Source organism: Chrysochloris asiatica, unplaced genomic scaffold (assembly GCF_000296735.1).
Source record: "Chrysochloris asiatica unplaced genomic scaffold, ChrAsi1.0 scaffold00043, whole genome shotgun sequence".
Lineage (NCBI taxonomy): Eukaryota > Metazoa > Chordata > Mammalia > Afrosoricida > Chrysochloridae > Chrysochloris > Chrysochloris asiatica.
In genome coordinates, this window is record NW_006408561.1 from 19121511 (window position 1) to 19147109 (window position 25599).

At 38.1% G+C, this 25599-nt stretch overlaps 1 protein-coding gene across 8 annotated transcripts in view; it reads right to left on the reverse strand.

The window, feature by feature from the left end:
- Positions 1 to 25599, reverse strand: part of TNIK (TRAF2 and NCK interacting kinase) — a 549276-nt gene that overhangs the window by 47590 nt on the left and 476087 nt on the right. For 4 of the 8 annotated variants that reach the window (XM_006861838.1, XM_006861834.1, XM_006861836.1 and 1 more), the window contains 4 exons: positions 22112 to 22275; positions 18866 to 18963; positions 17985 to 18008; positions 12155 to 12339 (listed from right to left, as the gene is read on the reverse strand). In XM_006861838.1, coding sequence (XP_006861900.1) covers positions 12155 to 12339; positions 17985 to 18008; positions 18866 to 18963; positions 22112 to 22275 — 471 coding nt within the window. The remainder of the gene's footprint in view (positions 1 to 12154; positions 12340 to 17984; positions 18009 to 18865; positions 18964 to 22111; positions 22276 to 25599) is intronic. The other 4 variants (XM_006861839.1, XM_006861835.1, XM_006861837.1 and 1 more) reach the window with 1 other exon arrangement.

Genomic DNA, 25599 nt, shown 5'->3' on the forward strand with positions numbered 1-25599 from the left:
ACTAGTCATTGGAGAAGGATATCATGCTTGGTAAAGTGGAGGGTCAGGGAAAAAAGGAAGACACCCAGCAAGATGGATTGGCAGAGTAGCAGCAGCGATGGGCTCAGGTGTAGCAATGATTGTGAAGTTGGCCCAGGACTGGGCAGTGTTTTGTTCTGTTGTGCATAAGAGAGCTATGAGTCGGTACCAACTCAATGGCACCTAACAACAGCAACAATCCTTGCTACAGCCTTGATGAACCTTGGAAACATTCATGCTAAGTCAAAGTCAGATACAAAAGGGGAAATACTATATAATTCCAGTTTTATGAAGTATCTAGAACATGCAAGTATATAATGACAGAAAGTAGATCAGAGGCTACTAGGAGCTGAGATGGGGACAGGAGTGAAGAGTGAATGAATGCTTAATGAGTAGAGTTTCTGTTTGGGGTAATCAAAACGTTTTGGAAATAGGTTGCGATGGGTACACCACATTGTGAATGCAATTCAGGGCACTGAATTGGGCATCTAAAAATGGTCAATATGGCAAGTTTTATGTTATATATAGTTTCCCACAAAATAAAACCCAAAAAGATAAGACAGGAGAAGGTAAGGTGTTGGCACACCCTGACAGCATACACCTTTTTTCTGTGTGTTCTGTGTAGCGCGCACAGTGTCAGGGCTCAGAAAGTCCTGAGTGACTTCCAATAATGATTGTCAGGTGAAATGCCTCAGGTGCATGATAGCCAATGTTCCTGAATTAGGAACTCAGTGAAGGTGAGACCCACACAGGTCCTGGGGCTTACCCAGAGGTGCAGGTTTGGGCAAGGTGGCTTCAGGAAGAGGGAATAGTTGTTAATATGTATTGATCATTATCTTACCTTTGTAGGTTGTCTTTCTTTTAAGTGCATTTCGTAAAAATAGGAATGGTATTAAAGCCTATTTCTATTGTTACGTTGCTGTTGTTAAGCGCCACAGAGTTGGTTCTGACTCATAGCAAAGCTGTGCAGGGCTTCCAAGGAGCAGTTAGGTGGTGGACATATAGATATATAATACATATGAAGGTGAGTAAAAAATTATCTGTACTCTGGTCATACTAAAATAAACTTCGGTTGGCTGCACTGTCTTATCAGCACTTTCCATTCAAGGTCACTGCTATGCAGGTGTGAATGCGGACATTTGCAAGCAAAATTTGGACTGATACTTGAAAGAAGGTATAAGTTTCTTTAAAAAAAAAAAGCATTATTAGTTATGAGATATTGGTTCATCATTACAAGCCAGATAGTAAATGGCAGTATGGAATGGAAACATCCTCAACTGCTGATTAAAATAAAGTTAAAACGTCAACTATCAGTTGGAAAATTGATGCTTACAGTTTTCTGGGATTCTCAAGGGTCAGTATTGGAACACCATCAGGAAATGGTTCAACCATCAACAGTGCTCCTTGCAGTAAAATGAAAACTGAACTGAAGAATGAACTTCAGATTAAATGCAGAGGACTGCAATTCAAGGGCATTGTGATCTTGCATGACAATGCACATCCCCAAACCTCTGCCCACACTAGTGATGCTGCAAAAACTTCAATTTGAGTTGTTAAATGAATAACACCTACAGTCTTCATCTTGCTCTACTGGACTTGCACCTGTTTGGTCCCCTGAAAGCCTCCTTTTGAGGACAAAGATTCACCTCTGATGAAGACGCGAAAACAATAATGAAATTGTGGCTCACAGCTCAGCCTAAAACATTTTTTAATAAGGTAATATAAAATCTTATTGACAAATGGAAAAAGTGTATTGAAAAGCAAGGAGATTATGGCAAAGAATGATGTATTTGTTATTTGTAAAACTTTATCAGAATAAACTCTACAGCCAGAGTGTGGATAATTTTTGACTGACACATCTCTCTTTTTTTCTCTCTCTCTCTCTTTCTCTCTCTCTCTGTGTGTGTGCGTTAGGCTTTCTGCTCCCATAAAGAATTACAGCCTTGGAAACCCTGTACAGGGTCACTATGAGTCAGAACTGACTCTACGGCACATCACCACCACCATCATATATATATTGCCTCTAGGATTCTATCAAAGTTTTGTGGCTTTGATTAAACATTCCATCTAAGAAGTGAGAAACAAGTCATATTTATTACATATCTGGGGCAGAGAAGAATTACTTTAAGTATTTTAATTCAAAAGGGAAAGATGTAAAGGTGAGTCCAGATAAGAAATGGATAGCAAGACATTTCCTCTGAAGTTACAAACAGGAGCAGTGGAGCTAATGAATAAAAACATGGGAGATGATAGAAATGATGTGTTTGAGAAGAAATTCCAAGGAAGCATTTTCAGTTATTTCATTCCCAAGAAGAGTGATTAATAGTGTTCCAGAGACATGGAATAGAAATTGTTGTAATGAATTCCTGCCATACTGATAGATTAGTAAATCAAACTAGCTCTAAAAACTGTGATTTCATCACTCATTTATTTGAAATTTCATGTCATCTTGTATGGGATGTTTTTTAGCTGCTTTAAATTATCGCTTGGGACAAGAAGGTACAAAGTAAATAAATCAATATATAAAGAATTTATCAACCCAAAACCTTCTAGGAGGAGAGTGACTCTTCTCCATCATCATGCGCTTTCTTCCACTGGTGAGGCTAGAGTGAGTTGATGGTCACCAGAATGTTGATGTACCACAGAATCAAGTTCTCCTTCACCACTGGAGAATCTCATGGAAATATAAAGTATAAGGGTATTTTAGCTCCCATTATTATTTTCTTTAAACCTTGATGATTTTCTGATTCAATCAAAATATTTTCAACAGAATTATGCCATTATGGAAGAATTTTCATATTAAATACTTCTGGTAGCATATCGGTTACGAATTGGGCTGCGAACCGCAAGGTCAGCAGTTTGAAACTACCAGCTGCTCCGCGGGAGAAAGATGAGGCTTTCTGCTCCCGTAAAGATTAACAGCCTCGGAAACCCTGTACAGGGTCGCTATGAGTCGGAATCGACTCCACGGCATATAACAACAACAACTAATTCCGATAAGACAATTCCTCAAGTTTCTACACATAGCTAAAAACTCTTTCACAATGTTTGTATTTTTGTTACTGTTTTACTAAAATGATCTTCACGGGTTCCAGTTCCTTTCCATGTAAACATCACAACAAAGATTTGTTCCCATATCATCTTTTAAAGAATTTGTGGTCACCACTACCCAAGTCACTTTTTTTGGGCCTGCTTTAAGGAACTAAAAAAAAATTTAAGATGATTTACTTCTTCTATCAACTTTTAGTCATTAGCAAGTTTCATACTGTATAGCATTAGTGACTACAGTTTTGTTTTTTTGCTGAATATTTTATTGGTATTATTTTTTCTTTGGGTCAATTTTTATGTTTCAATTTGATAAGCCAAGACTACTATATTTATGATAAAATTTTATGGGGATCAATTTTGTCTGTTTTGAGTTTTAGTTTGTATTATTTTTACTATGAATAGCCTATATAAATTGAATAAAAGAGAATAATCTGTATTTCTTCTTTTGCCAATTTTCCTCTATAACATAGAACAATTCCTCTAAGGCAATGTAAGATTGATCTGTTATATAGGGTTGGTCTTTTGTATATATCTGCTCATTCTGTATACTGCCCATATCTTGTATACTGATGGAACTAGAAATGATTGCCAAGGAAGCAATGAGAAGTGAAATCCTTAGCAGTCACGTAATAAATGAATATGGAAGGGACACCACTTTGGTAGTGAAATTATTTTGATCTATAGCATGTTCTTTGAACCATTCTTGCAGTATATGGAATGGTGAAAAAAAGCATGCTATAGGACCAAATAACCCCATTGTCAAATAGTGTCCTTACCATATTTATTTGTTATGTGACTGCTAACGAATTAATATCTGATTGCTTCCTTGGTAATAATCTACAATTCTAATCCCAGTATTTATTGATGCTATAATCTCTTGTAGAAGTGGGCCTTACTTATCTTTGAATTTCCAACATCTAGCATAAGGCTGGTATATATATCACTGGTCCTCCAAGATGCCCATTAATTTGAATAAGGTAAGAGAAATCTTACGGCTCTTTAAATTTCAAAATATATGACTCCTTCAAAGGGAGCAAATATAACTATTCCTTGCTGCATTTCACTTAGAGATATTTATTGAAGCAACACTATTTATATGACGCTGAGGATTTCTGGGGGTTTGCTTATTTCTAGGTCCTCATAGTGGCCTTGCTGGTTCTTCTATCTGCTGAAGTAGTTTGCATCTCTTTAATAAAAACTTCATAGTCCTGCCTTGACATATTGTTGTTTTCTTTCTCATTTAACATTTCTTAATTGGGGCATATAATTATATATATTTATATATAAGGGAAGGGAGTCCTCTGTCATAATACTAGAGACAACATGATTGAATAAGCAAACAGCAGAACACAAAAACTACTAACATTGCATTGTGTGTATGAATGCATACACTGAGTAGCATTTGAGGTAATACATAAATTTATGTATGCATATTAGAGGGTTTCACACCTTAATAAAATAAACTATCCTTGGCAAGGTCTTTTGTCTATTAATGTAGGTCAGAGTTGTACAGTATGGGTTACGGAAGTTTGAAATGAGAAAACCAGTTACAAACTGAAGTATCTAGCTTGGAAAGACAATGGATTATCTGTTAGTAGCACTGAATTGTGCCATCAATTTTTTGGATTATCGTGCACTGATTATGCATCCGATAATGAGGAGTATAAGTTTTAAATTTTAAATTTAACTTTTAATTAAATTAATTAATTTAATTAATTTAAGTTTTAAATCCAGGAAATATTTTAGATTTATCAAGATGAGTGTGATACTCAGGATTCTTCTGTGGAATCTTTGACTAAAATGTTCAGTAATGGTAGCCAGGTACCATCAGTTCTCCTGGTCTCATGATAAATGAGACAATTAGCTATACATTCTATAACCTTCTCCAATCTCTGAATCTTCCTTCTTCCTCTGTTGTTCTGGATGAACAGAGACAAATTGTTGTGCTTGCAAGTTTTTATGACCCAAGGCACTATGCAATGAACTGGATGGTAGAACAGAAGCACTAAACATGCTATTAGGCCAATTAACTGGGATATCCTAAGAAATCAAGATCCTAAACCTCTCAATCGAGAAACTAAATCCTATGAAGTGTTTATTTATACATTGGCAGCCTCAGCAGCCAGCATTTTTTGTTGTTGTTATAAATACATCTATCATGTAACTTTTACCAATTCAACTTTTTGCACATGTGCAACTTACTGACAGCAATTATAAATAATTGGCCATACAACCCTGCTCTTAATGAATACAGTTTTTCCATCACTGGTAACCTCCATCTTCCACCCTCCTGCCTGCCCTGGTAACCACTAATCCTCCTGGCCCTGGTAACTACTGATAAACTTAGTATCTATAAATTTGCCTTTTCTTACCTTTCTATAAAGGGAGGTCATACAATATGTATCCTCTTGTGATTGGTTTATACCACTCAGCATACTGTTATTGAATATAAGCTCCAGTTATACTGCTGTTGTTACCACATAGAGTTGGTTCTGGCTCATAGCCTATCTACATAGGGTTTCCAAGGCTGCACAGCTTCACAAGAGAAGAAAGTCTCATCTTTTTTTCCATGGAGTGGCTGGTGGTTTTGAACCGCTCACCTCACAGCTTACATCACAACCAACTATGCCACCAGAGCTCCTAGTATGTATCAACGCTCCATTTCTTCGATTGGCTGCATAGTATTCCTTTGTATGTATGCACCACATTTTGTTTATTGGTTTCTCAACCGATGGGTGTGTAGGTGTTTCCACCTTTTGGCTATTGTGAATAGTATTGTAATGAACACTGGTGAATTAGTGTCTTTTTTGAGTATCTGTTTTCAGATCTTTTGAGTAAATGCCCAGGAATGGAATGGCTGGGTCATATGGTGGTTCTAGATAATATGGGTGATTGATATGATATAATGAAGATGACACTTTACCTCTTATGTTTTTCCCCAACAAAACCCACAACCTCAGTTTAATCGTTAGAATAAAATCACAAAAATTCCAGTAGAGGGGAATTTTTATAGTATGCCTAAACAGTACTCTTTGAAACTGTCAAAGTCTTCTAGCACAGAGAAAGCTAAAGAAATGGTTAAAACCAAGAGAAGCCTAAGAAGCTATGACAATTAAACTTGGTTGCCTGAATGGGATCCTAGAAAAAAAATGTGGCCCTGTAGGATAAGCACTGGACTGGAACTACAAGGTATGTGGCTCAAAATAACCAACTACTCCTTAGAAACAGGATCACTATGAGTTGGAAATGGCTCAAGAGCAACAACAAGGTAAAAATTAAGAAAAAACCTGAACAAACTGTGGACCTAAGTCAATAATAATGTAATAATACTGGTTAATTAATTATAACAAATGCACCAGAGTAATGTTAGATGTTAATAGTGGAAACTGTGTATGTTGATAAATTATATGGGCTTCACTACACAATATACTAATTTTTTCTAAAACTGTTTGAAATGATAACATCTAACAATAATAAAACAATGAAACAAGGCAATGATTAAAAAGTAAAACATTTAGAGAAAAACAACAACTAAAACCCCAAATCAAACATATTGCCAACAAGTTGATTCAAACTCATAGTTACCATAAAGGACAGAGTAGAACTGCCCCAAATGGGTTCTGTGAATCCTTACAGAAGTTAGCACGTCTTCCTCCTACAAAGCAGTTGCTGAGTTTGAACTGCCAACCTTTCTGTTAGCAATCAAACATTTAACCACTGCTGAACAACCACTAGAGCATTTTATAGCTAAGGTAATTCTTTGTTCTAGAAATTATTTTTCCAATATAGAGACAGTAGAAAAATTAGTTATCCAAAATCCTATAAAGATTGAAACAAAACAAAACAAAAAACAAAAAGGCAAAATCCCTCTACTGATTAAAAAGAAAATTACAGGAAATTTACTGTAATTAGGTAGCAGGTTTAGAACTATAATTCCCTCTAATTAGATTTGTCAAGGTGTTCCTGGAGGTATTGATTTAATTCAATTCAATACACATTTATTGAGCACCTGCTATATGAAAGGCCCTTGGTTTGGCACTGAGCGGTGAATATAAAAGCTGAAAAATACACAGTTCCTGAAACTAAAGAAGTTAGCATCCGGAAGAGTATAAAACCATAAAACACAAGGCAGGAGGCAAGTGAGAATGCTAGGAGAGGGGCAAGTGGTTCTAAGAAAAGACGCATTAGAAGAATGCAAGGCATTTTAAAGAACTGATGAGAAGGTCAGGCTGGAGCATATGTCAGGGCAGTCTCGGTCTCCAGAGATGGAAAAGGCTGTAGGCTTTTTATGCAGACAACAACAAGAAGAAGAAATTCTCTTTAGTTGATCATCTTATCTAAAATTTGTACATCTTCAAAAGTCTTGTCAATTACTACCTCCATTATAAACATTCTGTGATAGCCCCAGCTTATTATTTCTCAGCTGGATCATAATGATGTTGTTATTGTTAAAGTGCCGTCCGTGGACACAGTCTCTTAGTTGGTTTACCAGCCTCTACTCTGTCCTTTCCAAATTGTCCTGCTGAAATGATGTCCCTTAAAAATAGCATTGCTCTGTTCAAACCCTCCCAATCGCTACTCAGTGGCTACATAATAAAATACACATTTCTTAGTCTGGCTCTACTAGTCTAGATTTGCTCTCTATAAACTCTACAATTCTACCAAAGCCAACTTTCTGGGGCTTTATTTCAACCTTTCCCACTGTCTCAGATTCCAGTATTACCCGTTTCTTTCTAACTTGATGACAATTATTTGTGTCTTTCCTCTGGATTGGGCTATAAACTTTCTGAAGTCAGGGATTGCAATTTCAGTCCAGAGCAATTAAATGTATATCATACTCAATGAAGATCAACTATATCCCAGACACCATGCAAGGTGTTAGGAGAAGAGAGATGAATAAGACATACACCTTAGGATCTCACAGCCCAGAGTGGGAGACACATATTAATAAATAATCATGATTCAAAGCACTACATGAAACTGCTGGAGCATATCCGAGGGACAGATGTAGCACAGAAGAGGACGCAGGCTCTATCTTTGCAAACAGGGCTGCAGGTAGATTGCTTCTAAAGAGAAAGAAAACTGCCAGACAGCCAAGGGGCCAGGATGAAATGGTTGAGAGGAGAGATAGCATGTTCCACTTAGGACAATTTCAAAATGTAGGGGTTTCTGTGGTGGGGGAAGAGGTCACAAATTTGCCTTGAAGGTAGGTAGGGTGAACATCATTGACAGCCCTGCAAAACATGACATCAAAACCCAAATCAACTCACTGCTGTTGAGTTGATTCTGACTTATAGTGACCCTATGATGTTGTTGTTAAGTGCTGTGGAGTGTCAAGTTGGTTTTGACTCATAGCGACTCTGCAAAGGGTTTCTGAGGAGTAGCTGGTGGGTTTGAATCGGTGACTTTGTGTTTAGCAGTTCAGTGCCTATCCTACAGTGCCACACCAGGAGTCCATAATGACCCTATGCTGTTGTTGTTAAGTGCCATTGAACTGGTACCAACTCAGAGTCACCCTGTATAGGGTTTCCCAGGAGTGGCTGGTGAGCTTGAACCACAGACCTTGCGGTTCAAAGCAACCTTGCAGTCCAGTGTATTAACCCACAGCGCCACACCAGGACTCTATAGGACAGAGTATAATGACCCTAGGGTTTCCAAGACTGTACATCTTTATTAAAGCAGACTGTTATACTGTTCTCCTATGGAGCAGCTGATGGGTTGGAATTGCCAACCTTTCTTTTAGCAGCTGAGTGCTTAACCACTATGCCACCAGAACTTCATTGCCATCAAATTCATTCTGATTTACAGTGACTCTATTGGACAGAGTAGAACTGTGCTATAAGATTTCCAAGGCTAGAAATCTTTATGGAAGCAGACTTTCACAACTTTCTCCTGTGGAGTGGCTGGTGGGTTTGAACTGCTGACATTTTGGCTAGCAGTGTAGTGCTTAATCACTGTGCTACCAAAACATAAGGAGATCAAAAACCAAATGTTATTTAACATCTCTTCCACAGCAATTACTGGTTGTTCTTCAAAACAGTTGTTACTATCCAGCTTTCACTGTGTAATTTTTGTCTCCAACTAGAGTCTAAACTTCTAGAAGGAAGAGCTCATGTGTACATCTCTTGACTCTCTCAAAGCCCTCTAAGCAGTGGCTATCAAAGAGGGGGAGTTTTAGTAATTTTTAAATTTGATAATCCAAACTCATCCTGACAGTTGTACACTCCATGCTTAAAGGGAATTCTAAACATCTGTTAGAAGAATTAACCAGTGCTGAGTCAACACAAAAATTGAAAGGACCAGCGTGTTTTGTGGAAATGTTCTGGATAAGTGATTTTGCCTCTAGAACAATTTTACTTGCTGTTAAAAAAGCAATTTAATGTGATTTGTTTCTAAATGTCATATTTTAGCATATTTATGGTTGGCAATAACTGAGTAACCAACAGAAAATAACAACTATGGATTTTCAACTCTGTTAATTAAATTTGCCTCTAAGAATTGCTTATACAGTTAATCAATGGGTGACACGTCCCTTCAGACTGTCTAACAGGTCTCTCCAACTCCTGCTGGGCAGGACAGTCAGCTGTGTCCTGGAATGACATCTCTTCCAAATGGAGTGAGTGTGGTGTGATGGCAAATGGTGGCTGAGCCAAAGGAATGGAGGCCAATGCAAAGAGAAGTTGGCCTCCATTCCAGGGGAACTGTGTTTTTTGGATTTTTTGCAGAAACGAGAGGTGTGTGTGAGTGTGATTATAAAATAAACCAAGGCCACAAGGGATGAGCATAGCCTCTATCATAGGATCCAGAATATCCTTGCCAGTTCTGTGAGGAGAAACAAAAAGTGAGCCTTTCTTCCTCAGTTGAGAAAAGATGAAAAAATAAAGGGAAAATGTTGTTGTTGTTAAGTGCTGCTGTATGTACTGACTCATGTTATTGTTGTTGTTAGGAGCCATTGAGTTGGTACCGACTCTTAGTGACCCTATGCACAACAGAACGATACACTGACTGTTCTTGAGCCAACCTCACAATCGTTGCTACATTTGAGCCCATAGATGCTGCCACTGTGCCAATCCAACTCACTGGGGGGATCTTCTACTTTTTCTCCAACCCTCCATTTTACCAAACATGATATCCTTCTCCAGTGACTGGTCCCTCCTGACAATATGTCCAAAGTATGAAAGACCAAGTGTAGTCATCCTGGCTTCCAAGGAGCACTCCGGTTGTATTTCTTCCAACACAGATCTACTTGTTCTTTTACCAGTCCATGGTATTTCAATATTCTCTTTCAACAGTGTAACTCAAATGCATCCATTCTTCTACCAACTTATTCCGTGCATATGAGGTTATTGAGAGTATCATGGCTTGTGTCAGGCACACCTTAGTTTTCAAACTTACATCTTTACTCTGACCTCTAGTGACCCTGTATAGGGTTTCCAAGGAGTGGCTTGTGGGTTTGAACCACCAGCCTTGTGGTTAGTAATCTACATCTTACCCTACAATGTCACATCAGGACTAAATATAGGTATAAACATGAAAAAGGGAAGATTCAGAGAGACCTGCAAAGACTTTCATGTAGACAAGAGAAAGGCTGCACAAAATAGGATAAAAGAAAAGATGACAAAGAGAACAAAGTGTAAATCCTAAAGTCAAATTTTCTAAAGTTTCTCTGCAAAATTATTTTGAGTCCTGATTCTTTTGTAGAGATGCTAGCCCATGCTATCATTGTTGCTAAGCGCTGTCAAGTCAGTCCCAACTCATGGTGACCCTGAAGAAGGTTTCTGAAGAGCAGTTAGTGGGTTTGAACAGCCAACCTTGTGGTGTGCAGGATAGTGCTTATCCTACACCAGTAGTCTCTGTTGTCATCTTAAACTCCCTCTTTTATTTATTAAAGGGAAGAGAGTAATGAAGTACAAAATATTCTATGTTGCCAACATTAATTCCTGAATGTCATTTCTCATAATTTCATACTTTCAGCCTCGGGAGAGCTATGAATCAACTGTCTGGCTGTAGATACTGCTTGCTCTGGAGATGAAAAGAACCAAGAAAGAGTTACCAAAGGGACAGTTAATGAGGTTACAATAGATAGACAAAGTGTATGCAGTCTATGTAGAGAGATAATTAGAGAAAACAAATCTATGTTGGAAGAAATACAGTCAGAATGCATTCTCTTAGAGGTCAGGTTGGTAAGACTGTCTCTCATACTTCAGCCATATTGTCAGGAGGGACCCATCTCAGGAGAAGGACATCATGCTGGGTTAAGTGCAGGGTCAGTGAAAAAGATGAAGAACTCCAATGAAATGGACTGGCATCATGGCAGCAGCAAAGGGTTCAAACATAACAATGACTGTGAGGTTCTGAAGGTCCAGGAAGTGTTTCATTCTGTTGTGCATAAGGTCTCTGTGAGTCAGAACTGCCTTGATGGCACCTAACAACAACAACAACATGTTCTGTGAAAAATCTGAATCGCAAAAGTCAATATACCTGATGTGGTGCTAAGGTTAAGCACTAAGGGTAGCTAGGAGTTGGAACCAACAACATACAGTATACAAGAAGCCCTGGTAGTGTAGTGGATTACAAATGGTGCGTCTAACAGCAAGGTCAGCAGTTCGAATCTACCAGTAGCTCCCTTGGAGAAAGTTGAGACCTTCTGCTTCTGTAAAGGTTTACAGCCTTGAAAACATTATACAGGGTCGCTATGAGTTGGAACTGACTTGTTGGTACACAACCACCACCATCACCTCTACCACCACCAAACACGACCTTATATTTAATCATATTCCTTGTCCTTTGGGTTTGGAGGCCTAGCCCACCTCCTTACTTGCTTACTTTAGACCTATCACCAGGAAAGACCAATTGCTAGAATTGGTTGGTCATGTAAAGGGTCAGTGAAAACAAGGGACGCTGTCAATGAAATGACTTGACACAATAGCTACAACATACAAGCGATCATGAAGATGGCTTGGGAACAGGTAATGTTTCATTTTGTTATACGTTAAGATTACCTTGAGTTGGCGCCAACTCACCAGCAAATAACTATCACACAACAAAAACCCCCTCCTAATCTACATCCAAAACGCCATCCTCTTACATCAGCCTGGGTATGTCGCTGACCGCCACTGTCCCATCATGAGTCTCGCTCTCCCCGTCTTCCTCCTCCTCTTCACTACTTTCTGACTCCTCACTGGATGAGGAATAATCAGTCACCTTCTTCAGGGGACGATTTGTTTCTTCAATGCGAAGTTCTCTTAATTCTTTGGCTAATGCCGTCAGATCCTACAAAAGAAAAGTTTCTTCAGCACATAAATTGTAGACAGGACCAAAGCGACATTTCTCAGAAAGTCAGTGCTCCAGCTTAAGCAACGAGAAAAAAAATCAAAATCAAAAAGCTCTATCTAGAAATGTTACAAAAATAGTTACTGCATGGAACTAAGAAAAAGATGTTTGTAGCGCATAGAAACTAGAAAAGAAAGATGAAATCAATTTAAACATTGTTCAAAACCAATAGCTAGACCGAGACTGTTCAGTTCTGAATATATATGTGTATATATGTGCAAGGGTGTTGTGTATGTACACATATATACATTCACTGAGGTCCCATTTTATTTTGGGAAGGTGAAGCTGGTCACCCTCAGAGTTAGGAAAAATGCATGGAATTAGAAATTGTTCCCCAGTATTTTGGGACTTCTGCCCATGCCACAGTGATGGCCTTTCTTCTACTATACCCAAATCCAGCATCAGTCACAGAACAGAGCAATTCCCAAGGTCCCAGCTACGAAAATGACTCATTTGGCGTATCATCATTCCCTGGAGAGCAATAACACCATATCAAATGATGGCCCACCCCAAAGCCCAGTGCCACTACAATTGATAGCCACAGAGCTGAATTAATCAAGAGAAACAAATGAACAAAAATAAACAAAAAGGAAGTTCTCTTCCAGAATGATGGGTGTTTCATTTTCTTTTGTTTGAAATTCCAGTCACCTGGCAGAAACCCTGACTAAGAGCACTGAAATGAATGTGCAAACACTAAAAGAAAGAGATAATTTTCCAGTTTTTCCATGAGCATGATGAAACCTGATGTGATGTGATGATGTGTGATGTGGAATTTAATCACCAGGCATGTTGCAGGCAGTGGGTTGAATATCTGACTACCTTTTATTTTACATGCTTTCAGAGCAATGCAGAGGGAAGCAATTCTGCAAAAGCATGGCTCTAGTTCACATGGGTTAAACTGCCCATGGCGCACAGCATGCAAATGAGGAAGAAGCAATTCGACATCAGTCTTACCATTTCTCCCTATATTAGTGACCCATGTGGGAATCAGAGCATTCAGTGAGAGACGGGATCGGGGAGAAAGAAACTTATTGAAAAATACTAAGAAACATTTTCCTATCTATGCTAACAAAAAGAGAATTGTTTTTAAAAATGCTTAACTGGTATTTAAATATAATATATATTATTATAGAAGAGGAAGGTTACTACATAGATAGAATTTCATGCATATTTAGTTATTTATTTTGAAAGAAATGGGCCAAAACAAGAAAAGCTATTATCTGAATTTGGGGTCCTGGCATGACACTGAAGGATAAGCACTGGAATGTTAACCTCAAGGTCAGCAGTTCAAATTCACGAGTCGCTCCTCAGAAACATTATACAGCAATGCTATGAATTGGAACAGACTCAATGGCACTTAACCACTACGCTACCAGTCAGCAGTTTGAAACTACCAGCTGCTCCACGGGAGAAAGATGAGGCTTTCTGCTCCCGTAAAGATTTACAGCCTCGGAAACCCTGTACAGGGTTGCTATGGGTCGGAACCGACTCGAGGGCACTTAACAACAACAACAACAACAATAATGGCACTTAACCAACCAACCAACCAATATCTGAATTGAAGTTTTTTACTTTTTATTTTCTCTTAACAATTGCCAATGTTTATTGGAATTCTGGTGTGGTGCTGCAGGATACTGCATTAGACCGCAAGGTCAATGGATCAAATCCACTAGCAACTACATGGAAGCTCTATACAGGACAGCTATGAGTTGGAACTGACTGGAAGACACTTAACAACAATGACAACATTGTTATCAAATGGAGAAGAAACAGAATAATATGCTGTAATTAGCCATATTGGGAAAATACAGTACAAGTATTTGTTGAGGTCTTGAAAGGAAAAGGGTATTAAAATTCTCTGAACCAGTAAAATAGCATATTAGATCAATTTATTTTTTATTTTAACTTTTGCCTATTTAAAAAGCCATGTTAAAACTCATCAAAGATTATAACTAGTATTTAAAATGTTATTAGCTAAAAAATACATTTCACTACAAATTAAAGAGATAATGATTTAAAAGCCTTCATTTCCAATGTCAATAATTTTGTGAGTCAAATATAATAAGACTAGCTAGGATTTATTTAAATTCAGGATACATTTCCCCCCCCTCACTTGGATTTCCTTATCCCTGATATTTCAAAACAAGAAAAAAAGATATTTATGTAGAAAAAAACTATTTAGAAATGCTTAGCAGGTCCAAAGTCTACTGATTTAAAGAAACTCTTACTTGTTAACATGACTTAAAATTTTCTAAACACTGTATTTAGAAACACTTTAAAGTTATGACCTACTTTATAATTTCATTTTTAATTAGAATTTCTTTCTGTTTCTGTGTTATTAAAAAAAGCTATCTCTACTGAAACATCAGACATAATTGCAAATTTCTTTTACATTTAATTGGTAATAGCTTGCAGGGTAAGACATATATGAAAATCCCAAGGTAATAATAATGAGTAACTTAAAAGTAATATTCTCAAAGAAAATAAATCTTCCATTTCAAATGTTTAGCTGAAGTTTTCTTTTTGATCCATCTACTTTGTAATAATTTATAACAACAAAGTTATAGGAAACAGACATGGTCTAAAATTGACACCATCAGGTTTACATTCATTTTCATAAACTGAATTCTCTGATAATACCCATTTCCTTCATATAATGAGTCATTGTGGTAATTTATTGCTTAACTATCTCAAACCTAGAGCTAAAAAGGAGGGATAAAAGCACTACTATTTAGCGTGAGATGTTTGAAGGTGTTTCAAAAAATGTATGGAAAAATGGAATTAATAGGTATTGGAATTTTTCCACAAATTTTTTGAAGCCCCCTTGTATTACTAAAAAAGAAATGCAGCAGAATGGTAAGATTTTTATTTTTTATTTTTACTCCAGAGTAAACCTAAAGGAAGCTAAGAGGCTCTTATATGAAGGCTATTCTGATAGAACGCTCTAGAATTAGCTTGATACTATTTTTCAATTAAAAAAACATATTTAATCTGATAATTATGAAACCTTGCCCAAACAGGTATTTTCAGTTCTCTTTTAAAACAATATAGTATATTCAAATTTGAACAATAATTTATTCAAATTATTAAATGCAGTCTTTGTGTATTACAGAGAGTTGGTTTATTTTAGGAAACCTACAGATATCATGGATTAAGTCACTTAACTTCAGTATCGTCATCTGAGAAACAATGGATTTGGACTACTTCTATTGCTGAAGCTCCATCCAATCTCTGGATGTGCTATGGGAGGCTTCAGATTCTTACTTGAGTCAAGAACAATGCTAAAGCCAATGTTTGCTTATGCAGACAATCTCCATGCCACACATTGGATTTTGCCAAAGTGAAAAAATAGATATTATTTTTAAAAGATGGATTAAATAATCACAGACTATGCTGTAAAATTTCTTCTATTCTCTTAGGAAGTAATGCCAAGTTAGTGGAAACTCTCGCAGATAAAAAAGGAAGCCCTTAAATTAACAATAACAAGCAACACTTTTTCAAAAATGAGTTTTAAGCCTTTCATTTCCATCGTGGGTTAGCAAAATGCCAAAACAAGTCATTGGAAAGGAAGCCATCTCAAACCTGGGGATGGAGCTGGCACGAAGGTTTAGTTCAGGGTTTCTAAGCTGTGACTTTATTGGCATGTTAGGCTGGATAATTATTTTGGGGGCAGGGGGTAACCTATGCAATGTAGGATGTTTAGCAGCATCCCTCTGCTCGCTCTACCTGTTAGATGTCAGTAGCTAGCACCACTTCTCCTAGGTTGTGACCACCAAAACTGTCTACACATTGCTGAATGTGTAGACAAAGGGAGAAGAAGGGAATTCATCCTGGTGGAGAGCCACTGTGTTAGGTAGAACCAAACCATCTTGTATTGCAGTGGTTCAGACCAGTGACATGCAAGGAACAGGTTTACCAGAGGTTCCGGGAGGCTTCTTCAAAAAGCATCTGCCCCAGGTACTTGGTGTCTCATCACTCTATCTCCGTCACTTATAATGACTCACACACTTCTGCTTCCCCTCATCTCAGCCCACTGGGTTGAAGTCTCCAAAATACCCAAACAAAGCCATTGTTTTAAAACACCTACAAAGTCCTGTATTAACTAAATAAAATCCACAAGAACTTTTCCTCTCATGGTAACCACCTCCAAGGCAATCTATGGGTGCAGGAGATTCTACTTGTACCCACACAACCGTAACACCAAACCATTTTTCTTGCTCTTCATCTCATTTGGGGGAAAACTGACAAATATTGTCCTTCTCATTATTAAGAGGGAAAGGGGCAAGTGGGGGCACAGAGCAGTTGGAAGACATCTTCCTTTTCCTCTTCTATTAATGCTATCCACATATTGTAGACATATAGTCTTATATGACCCGACGGCACTTAACAACAACAACAAGTCTTATGTTTTATCAGCAATAATCTTTTTATCACTCTAGGATGAGGTGCTCATAATTCTGAAAAAGTGATGCTCTTGGGTGAAGATGAGATGCACAGAATCATGCTTCTCCCACCTGCCACAATAGCTTCCTCCATGCCTCGGGCCTGAACCTTAGCCATGATGACAACCTCTTGGGCTCTTGTAACAGTTTACACTTTAAAATGCTTCCATTTATTACACATGACTAAGAGGGATCCCAAACAATTCTGTGAGTGAGGCAGGCCAGGTGTTTTTATCCCCATTTCACAGATGTGGATGCTGGCCCAGAGGGATTCAGTGGCTTGTTTCCACCAGTGATTCATTTGGGATCCAGGTTTTGAAGACAGCTTGCTGGCCCCCAAGCCAGTGCTTTTTCCATCTCATTTCATAAAAGTGGTGCTCAGCAGAGCTTCAGCCTTAAAGTCATAATGGCAATCTCCAAATTACATGCACTAAGACTCTTTGCAAGGTCTGACTCTTAAAGTTAAAAAAAAAAAAAAATTATAAAAAATCTCTGATCCTGTATTCAGGCAGGTCTGACAAACAGCGGGAGGCAGCCATCCTTCTTAGCAAACTATCTACAATTGACAAAGTCATATATTTTTCTAATGGAAAAACGTCTCCACGGCTAAGGAAATAAAGTCACTTAACTCGCCAGGATTCATTAACTAAAGTCGATGCTGCTGCTGCTGCTGTTGTTAATGTCCCACAAAATTAATCTAACAATACCCAGTAACTCCTTGTTCACAAATCACACACTATAAATTTGGAGTGCCCAGAATGATGTCTCTTTCTTTGTTAGTAAAATCCCTCAGAACCATCGCCTAGCAAGGTGGTTGAGCACAGGTTAAGAGTTTAGCCTTTGTTATTGGAGATATGAGAATTAGAAATGATGTACAACGCAGCACTAGTGTTTGTTGTTAGACAGACTGGAACAATGGAAGAGTGAAGTTTGGGCTCAGAAGGAAGGTCTCTGAGGTATCATAAGGGTGTCTGAGATCTTGGGCTGCCTTCTAATGGAGGGGCTGTCCTCCCAGCAGATTGCTCCAGTTAAGTGAGGTTTAATCTGCAATCCCATTGGTCGCCATTTTGTATGTCAACATTAGGAATTCAGTTTTATATTTACGTCACATAAAAACATGAGAAAAAAAAAAGGACTACTAACCTCATCTATAGCTTTCTTATAGCTCTGAGATAAGAAGAACCCAATCCAGAGGAATCCAGAGGAGGAAAAAGCCAGAAGAAAGGCAATCAGGTTAGACACAAACTTGGAATTGTTAGTACAAAAGCAATACACAAAAGGGCCAAGAGAAAATCCACCTAAGATGATGTAAATTATCTTCATTATCACTTTCAGTATATATATATACATATATTTACTTTAAAACATAAATAACACATAAATAAAAAAGACTTAGCATTCATTTTAGAGAAAAGGTTCTCACATAATTGTTGATAAAATAAATAAGCATATAGTAATTTATCTTAAATTGTCAACTTTCAACTTTCAGCCTCTAGACTATTTATTTATTTATTTTGAAGACTACGTGGAAGCGGAGCTGGATTTTAAGTGGTCTGGCTCCATTCAAACCCTGCTTGTCAGGTTTGAGCCCAAAAAAGAAAGTCCTGGAGGCTTGCAAGGGGGCAGAGAAATAATAATATTAATTTATCTGGAAATAATATGGAAAAAGAAGAGTAACAAATACATAGCACTCAGGTCTCCTTAACCACTAGTTTCAACATCTTTTTGCCACAGCTGACAAGTAGAAATTACGGAATGATGGAAGTTATTTCTCATCCTGTTTTATTTTCTAAGGAATGCTGATGACCAGAAAAATAAAACATAGATAACAGGAAGAGGGGCATTCCAAAGACTGTTCGGTTGTTTCCTAACCAGGTATGACTTTCCTCTGGACTTCTTATTAATCTGTTCTTATTAATCAACATGATCCCCCCAAATAATGAGTGTGTCCCCAACTACTTTACACTGTAGGTTCTCTGGTAAATTAAAGGAGTTCAGAACCATTAAGTGAGAAAAGCACTCACAGCTGGTCGACTAGGTCGGGTGATGTCCCGGGATTCTTCTGGTTTCACCTTGGAAGGTTCGTGGGGGAGCACAGGTGACCCTTCTGACTTACTGTTGGCTAGAGAGAAAAAACAGAAGGCCAATCGATGGTCAAGAAAGTGCTGGCACAAATTCTGTAGCTGTGTGTGAGTCAGGGTTCAGCAGGTACGTCATTTGCTGAGGCAAATCCCTGAGCACTTCCATGAAATCATCCTAAATGTTCCAACAAAACCAGGCAAATACATTTAGGCTTATAACCTGGAAGTCACGACTAAGAAGAAGAAAAAGTGTAGCAACCTCCAACCTGTATTACCACCATTTACTGAGCACCAATCGTGTGTCAGGCAGAGCCATAAGCTTTCCACGTTAGTTGTCTCATGTAGTCCTCACTCATCCGGTAACTTGGTGCTCTGTTCCTGTTTATAGTTGAATACAGGCTTGGATGATGCAAGCAGTTTAAGGTCTTGATAAAAATGCAGGCAGAACTGAGAAGTCTCGAAGTTTAGTCTCTATCATAATGTTAAACCGGAATTCAAGTTATAGCTCTACACTTGATTTCTTCTTTACCATCAAGACAGGCTATTTAGAAGAAATTCTATATAAGCATTCAAATCTATTCCATGAATTGGAATAAATTTAAAAAGGGGGAAAGGTTTTTCAGAACTTTTTTATTGAAGAAAGAATGGGGTGGGGGCAGAAGGGACTGTGTTGGTGATAAAGGAGAAAGGCAGTAAAAATTAGGTATAGAACAAAGATGGAGGGGATTCCCCTATGGCTAAAGAGTACATTCCTCCATTAAATTAGCTTAAAGAAGTCCTTGGGTACTGCAGACAGTTAATGCATTTAGATAATAAGCTAAAGGTTAAAAAAAAAAATTGAGTCCTCTCATAGGTGCCTCAAAAGAAAGTGCTGGTGATCTACTTCCAAAAAACCAGCCATTGAAACCCTATGGAGCACAGTTCTACTCTTACACACACGGGGTCTCCATGAATCAGAATCTACCTAGTGGCTTATTTTGATTACAGGTAGAGAAGAAGTCACCTAGTGTAAGGGAGACTTTGTTTTATTCCAAAGTGGTCTTTCAGGGTGTACCAGGGACATGAGAACACTTTTCAGCCCAGAAAAACTAGGGGTCAAATGAAAAAAGAATTGAATTAATCTACAGATCAGAAAATTAAAATTATATGTATGAATTTCCCTTCAACATCATTCTAATTTGTTGTTGTTAAGTGCCATTGAGTCAATTCCAACCCATAGCAACCCTGTATATGGTTTCCTAGGAGCGGCTGGTGAGTTTGAACTGGTGACTTAGTGGTTCAAACCGACCTTTGTGCCCAGTGCTTATCCTACAGTGCCACAACAAGACATGATATTAATTTGCTTTTGAAAAGAAAAAGTGAAAGAAATGGGCTGTTCTCTAGATTAAAATATGTATATTTCGATCAAGGTAACACAGATAAACAAGGGGGTTTCAAAAAGTTCATGGACAGATGGAATCAAAAGATAATGGAATTTTTCCACAAATGGTTTGAAGCCCCTTTATGTGCACAGCTGTGGGCTGTTCTACTGTCATAAGAAGGCATATCAGGGCAGCCTCTGGTCAGTCCCTTATCCCAATTCAGAGTCAAGAACAACACAAGTCAGATGTCAACCTTTTCAAAAATGGACACTCACTGATTTTAAGTATTTAAAACCTTTAGAATGTTAGATAATAAACTATGATTGTGTCTTCTAAAAAGTTAAGGAAGAACAATGAACTGCTGACTTTCACCTGGCAGAATAATTCATAAGTAAATGGATATTTATCAAATGGCACTTTAAAAGTACTGGTCTTTATCACTTTGAAGCAGGAAAAAAAAAAGTCTTCTGAAGAAAGTAATTTAGAGAGTGAATTTTGATTAGCTAGCAACAATGAGTGTGTTCATGTATAATTAGCTGGACAACATTAGGTTTTTCACAGGCATCTTCATTAACGAAAACTAAACAATGATGAATGACTTAAATTAAATGGTTAGAGTGGCTAATTTTTACCTCTCTAAACAGGAATAACCAGAAGACTAAAATATAAATTTTTTAATTTTATATTTAATTTAATTTCTTGCCTCAGTATATTTATTCTATGTTATTGGTGGTGGTGGTTATGCGCTGTGGAGTCAGTTCTGACTTACAGCAACCCTGTATAGGGTTTCCAAGGCTATAAATCTTTATGGGAGCAGAAAGCCTCATCTTTCTCCCATATTCTATTAGTCTTTATGAAATTTCATCTTAAGGATTATGTAGTACAATGAACTATGTTCAGAATGTTCAAAGGGACCACAGGTCCATTGGTAACAGGGTACCCATTATTGTTATTACATGCCATAGAGTCAGTTCTTACTTATAATGGCCCTGTATACGGTTTCTCAGGAGCAGCTGGAGGGTTTGAACAGCTGATCTTGTGGTGAGCAGTCTACAGTTTACCCTACAGCACCACACCAGGACTCCAACAGGGTACCAGGAGTACATGAAATTCTAATGGGGCAATCAGATGGAAATGAAGGTTGAGGTGATGGATGCATTGGTTAAGTGCTTGGCTGCTAACAGAAAGCTCTGTGATTCAAATCTGCCAACCTCACTGTGGGAGAAAGGTATGGCAGTCAGCTTCTGTGATACAATATGTGTCAGCTCTACTTGTCCTACAAGGTTGCTATGAGTTAGAATCACCTTGATGGCAATGGGTTTGATGGATTGAATAAGTGATTATGTTTTCAAGTATGGTGAATATAAGGAGTTCTGGTAGTGTAGTGGATACCAATAGAGTTGAGCTGATAACCTCAAATTCAGAAGTTCAAAACTACCAACAGTTCCATGGACGAAAGATGAGGCTTTCTGCTCCCATAAATACTTAATGCCTCAGAAGCCGTATACAGGGTCGCTGTGAGTCGGAACAGACTCCTTGACACATAACCACCACCACTAAGATGAATATTCTGTGATTTAATTGATCTCTTTGGGAAACAGTGGGTTCTATAATTAGGAAGAATAAAGTCCACACTCTGACATCACACATGATTGGGAATGGTGGCCCACTTCTCTGAGAAGTCCAAGACAGAGAACAGTTGAAGGGGCTTCTTTAATATCCCAGATGGTGGTCATGCCAGGGCCACAACTCAGAAAATAATCTCATCCTTATGCTTGGCTCTGCTACCTAGAAATACTATTGATCAAAAGCTAAGAGAAAGCTTTACCTCGAACTCTGGTCCGTTCACTGGAACCTGCTTGCGATCCGGGCTGGGAGCCTCCTTGAGAACTGGGCTGAGAGCTGGGAGTGCTTGAGCTGGAGGAGCTACCACTGCTGGTCCTCTGCAAGGGGCTCTCCAAGATGGGCTCGGTTCTCCGGAGGTCAGGGTTGCTGCACGGACAGCACAGTACACTGATTACACTCCCAAGAGCTTGCCATTGGCAGATGCAAACATCACGGAGTACCCACTCCAGGGCACAGTAATAATGGGAGCAGTTAGAAGACCCTGGCACTGAAGGGATCAGTAAGAGAGTCAAGTCTTTCTACATGGAGCTCCACGCTAGATACGGGTCTGGGCAGGATGCACTCAGGATCCAATCCTTGCACCAGTAAATTAGAAGTATTAGCTCTGAAAGGGGGAGTTGACAAAGGGAGACTTTCTCTTAAACCTTTTTGTTCTCTTTTCTTTTTGAGCTTATTGTGAAAATCTTGAAAAATATTCAAAGGAAACATAAGGAAGCAATATTCACCATTTCTGAACCAGGAGATGTTGTTGTTAAGTACCTTTGAGTCAGTTCCAAGTCATAGTGACCCCATATAGGGTTTCCAAGGAGGAGCTGGTACATTTGAACCTATGATCTTGCAGTTCAAACCGACCATGCAGTCCAGAGCATTAACCAGGACCAGGAGATAGTAAGTTATATTTTACAAATTTGGTATGTTATAGTCTATATAGTTTCTAAAATTTTTTAGATGGAATCAAACTCTGTACTGTTTGTCTCTTGCTCCACCCCCTCCCTAACACAGCATTGTGAGCATTTTTTTTTTCTAAACACAATAATGCTGGAATCGCAATCCATTACTCTATGGTTAAATAGCATGATCCTTCCAATACATTGCTCTAACACATCAGAGGGAGACAACCATCTATATGCACACAAATACTCTATCACATCTTTATTTCTTTAGGCTAGGGCCCTGCAATTGGACATAATAGGTATGTGAGTATAAAGGTATTACTATTTTCACTGAAGTATATGAAATGGTAGATCTCATTGAATTTGACTTTCATTTTGGGCAATTTTCTAATCGGTATAACGTGTATCTTGTTATTTAATGCAATTAAGAAATTACTATTGATGTAGGATATTTTTGTTCACATTTATTTGGCATTTATAACTCCATTGCTATGAACTGCTTAATCATGTTCTTTGCTCATACAGAGAGTAGAATACTTACATTTTTTATTACTTTCTTGTAGGACGTCTATAGATACTTGGGCTATTAACAAAGAGCAGTGTGATTTTTGATAATTATCACGAAGTGCTAATTCAAGAGCAAAATTAGCTGGCAGGCTAGTAGCTACTACTTTTCATAAGACTTTTCTATATTATTAGTCTTAGTATCTTTACGTCTTACCAAATAGTAGTATTTGTTCATTCATTTCATTGTTCTATTTCAGGAACTGGGTCTGGCATTGGGCATACAATGATCACCAGGAGACAGTCCTGTCCTCTCATAGCTCAGTCAGACACACACAGCCAACTTCATACATACTTTGCTGGCAGTAAGTGCAAGGCAGTCTGGGAACAAGTGTCAGGTAACCACTTTAGGTAGTTAGGGATGTGGCCCCAGAGGAGGAGACAGCTAAGCAAAGATTGCAATGAGAAGTTAGAGAAATGATAGTGGCAGTGGTGGCAGTTTCTAAGATTTTGTTAGGAGCGAAAAAAAAAAATGGCAACATTCTCAGAGCTTCTATAAAGTTCTTTCTTTTACAATACATCTTTCCATTTCCCCCTGACATTTATATAATGCTGGGTATAAATAATTTTGTGAGTCCTGAAATTCAAAGCCCAGTTCTACTGCCATTCAGCGACTGAAGGGAGAAGCCGATCCAACACAGGATCCCTCCATGTTTCAGCATCTTCAGTGCTCTACACAGAATTCCACATCACTGTGGAAATGGTCACCATCGTGAAACTGTTTTTGCTGCTGTAGTTGGAAGGTGCTGTTGAGGTGATGACGATGTACAGTAACCCCATGGGACAGCGCAGAACTGCTCCATGGGGGTGTTCCAGGGTATAATCTTTATAGGAACAGATGGCCAAGTCTCTTCTCCTGTGGAGCCACTAGGTGGGTTTGAACCACTCATATCTTGGTTAGCAGCCAAGCATGTAACTATTGTACCATCACGGCTCTTCACTACTATGATTTTAATGTGGTGAGACATTAAAGCAAGATGTAATTGATGCTTGAATTTTGCCCTGCCGAGCTCAAAGTTATCAAATGTATACCAGACAGTCTGTCCTGTGTTACGCATTAGATGTTTTATACATAAATAGGAAAATTAGATGGTCCTTTCCTGAGAGATACTTGAAGTCTGGTCACAAAAATGGCAGCCTTACAGCAGCCACCAAGTCCAACAATCTCTTTTTGAAAAGGTAAGGATCATGCAGCTGCCAAAAACATTTGGTTGAGAATTTCATTTAAAATTCTTCAAACATTGGATGATTAGGAGACATTCCTGGTGATGCTAGAAAACTTCAGTAGAAAACAGTATATGTGAAAATAAATGTATCTTCATAATTTATTCATTTAAATCATATAAATATAGAATTATTATTTTAGTAAAAATTATCTGCACTTAATTCATTGAACTTGATCTGGATCCAAGGTGGAAATAGGCCTAGGTTTAGAGAATGTCCCTAATAGTAAATGTATGTTGTTGTTATGTGCTATCGAGTCGGTACAGCCTCATAGCGATCCTGTATAGGGTTTCTGAGGAGTGGCTGGTAAGCTTGAACCACTGATCTTGTAATTCAAACCAAATTTGCAGTCCAGTGCATTAACCCACAGCACCACACCTGGACTCCAGTAAATGTATAATACTTCTGAAATAGTCTACATTTTTCATTTTTCATGAAGAAACACTCCCCTTTAATTCCCAAATAATGAATTCTTTACCTCTGCCTCTTTTTTTTTTATTTTTTTTTTTATTAAATAGTAATGGGCAGGGATTATCATGTACAATTACTTAATTCTAAAAATATATTTTTTAATTAAAAAATATATTGCTATTGCTAGCCAACAGTTAATACAGATTAAAAGTGTTGGGCAGATTGAAGTCTCTTGATAATTGCTGTCATTTTGTGGAGTGGTAATTTGATGTTCTCTGTATATAAAAAGCTCTATTGTAATCCTGGTGTGACACTGTAGGATTAGCACTGGACTGCTAGCCATATGTTTAGGTTCTCAAATTTACCAGCTGCTTCTTGGAAACCCCATACAGGGTCACTATGAGTCAGAACTAATTTAGCAACACTTAACAGCAGCATTGTCACCAAACTGCCAAAATTATTTTGAAACAAAGATGAGACTGTAAGAGGGCAAGGAAGCTAGAGGGATGGAAATGGAACAGCCAGAACATAAATGAGAATGTTCCCTCATTATAATGTAATCAAGGTTAGTGTAGGAATTGTTGAATGGGGACCTAAA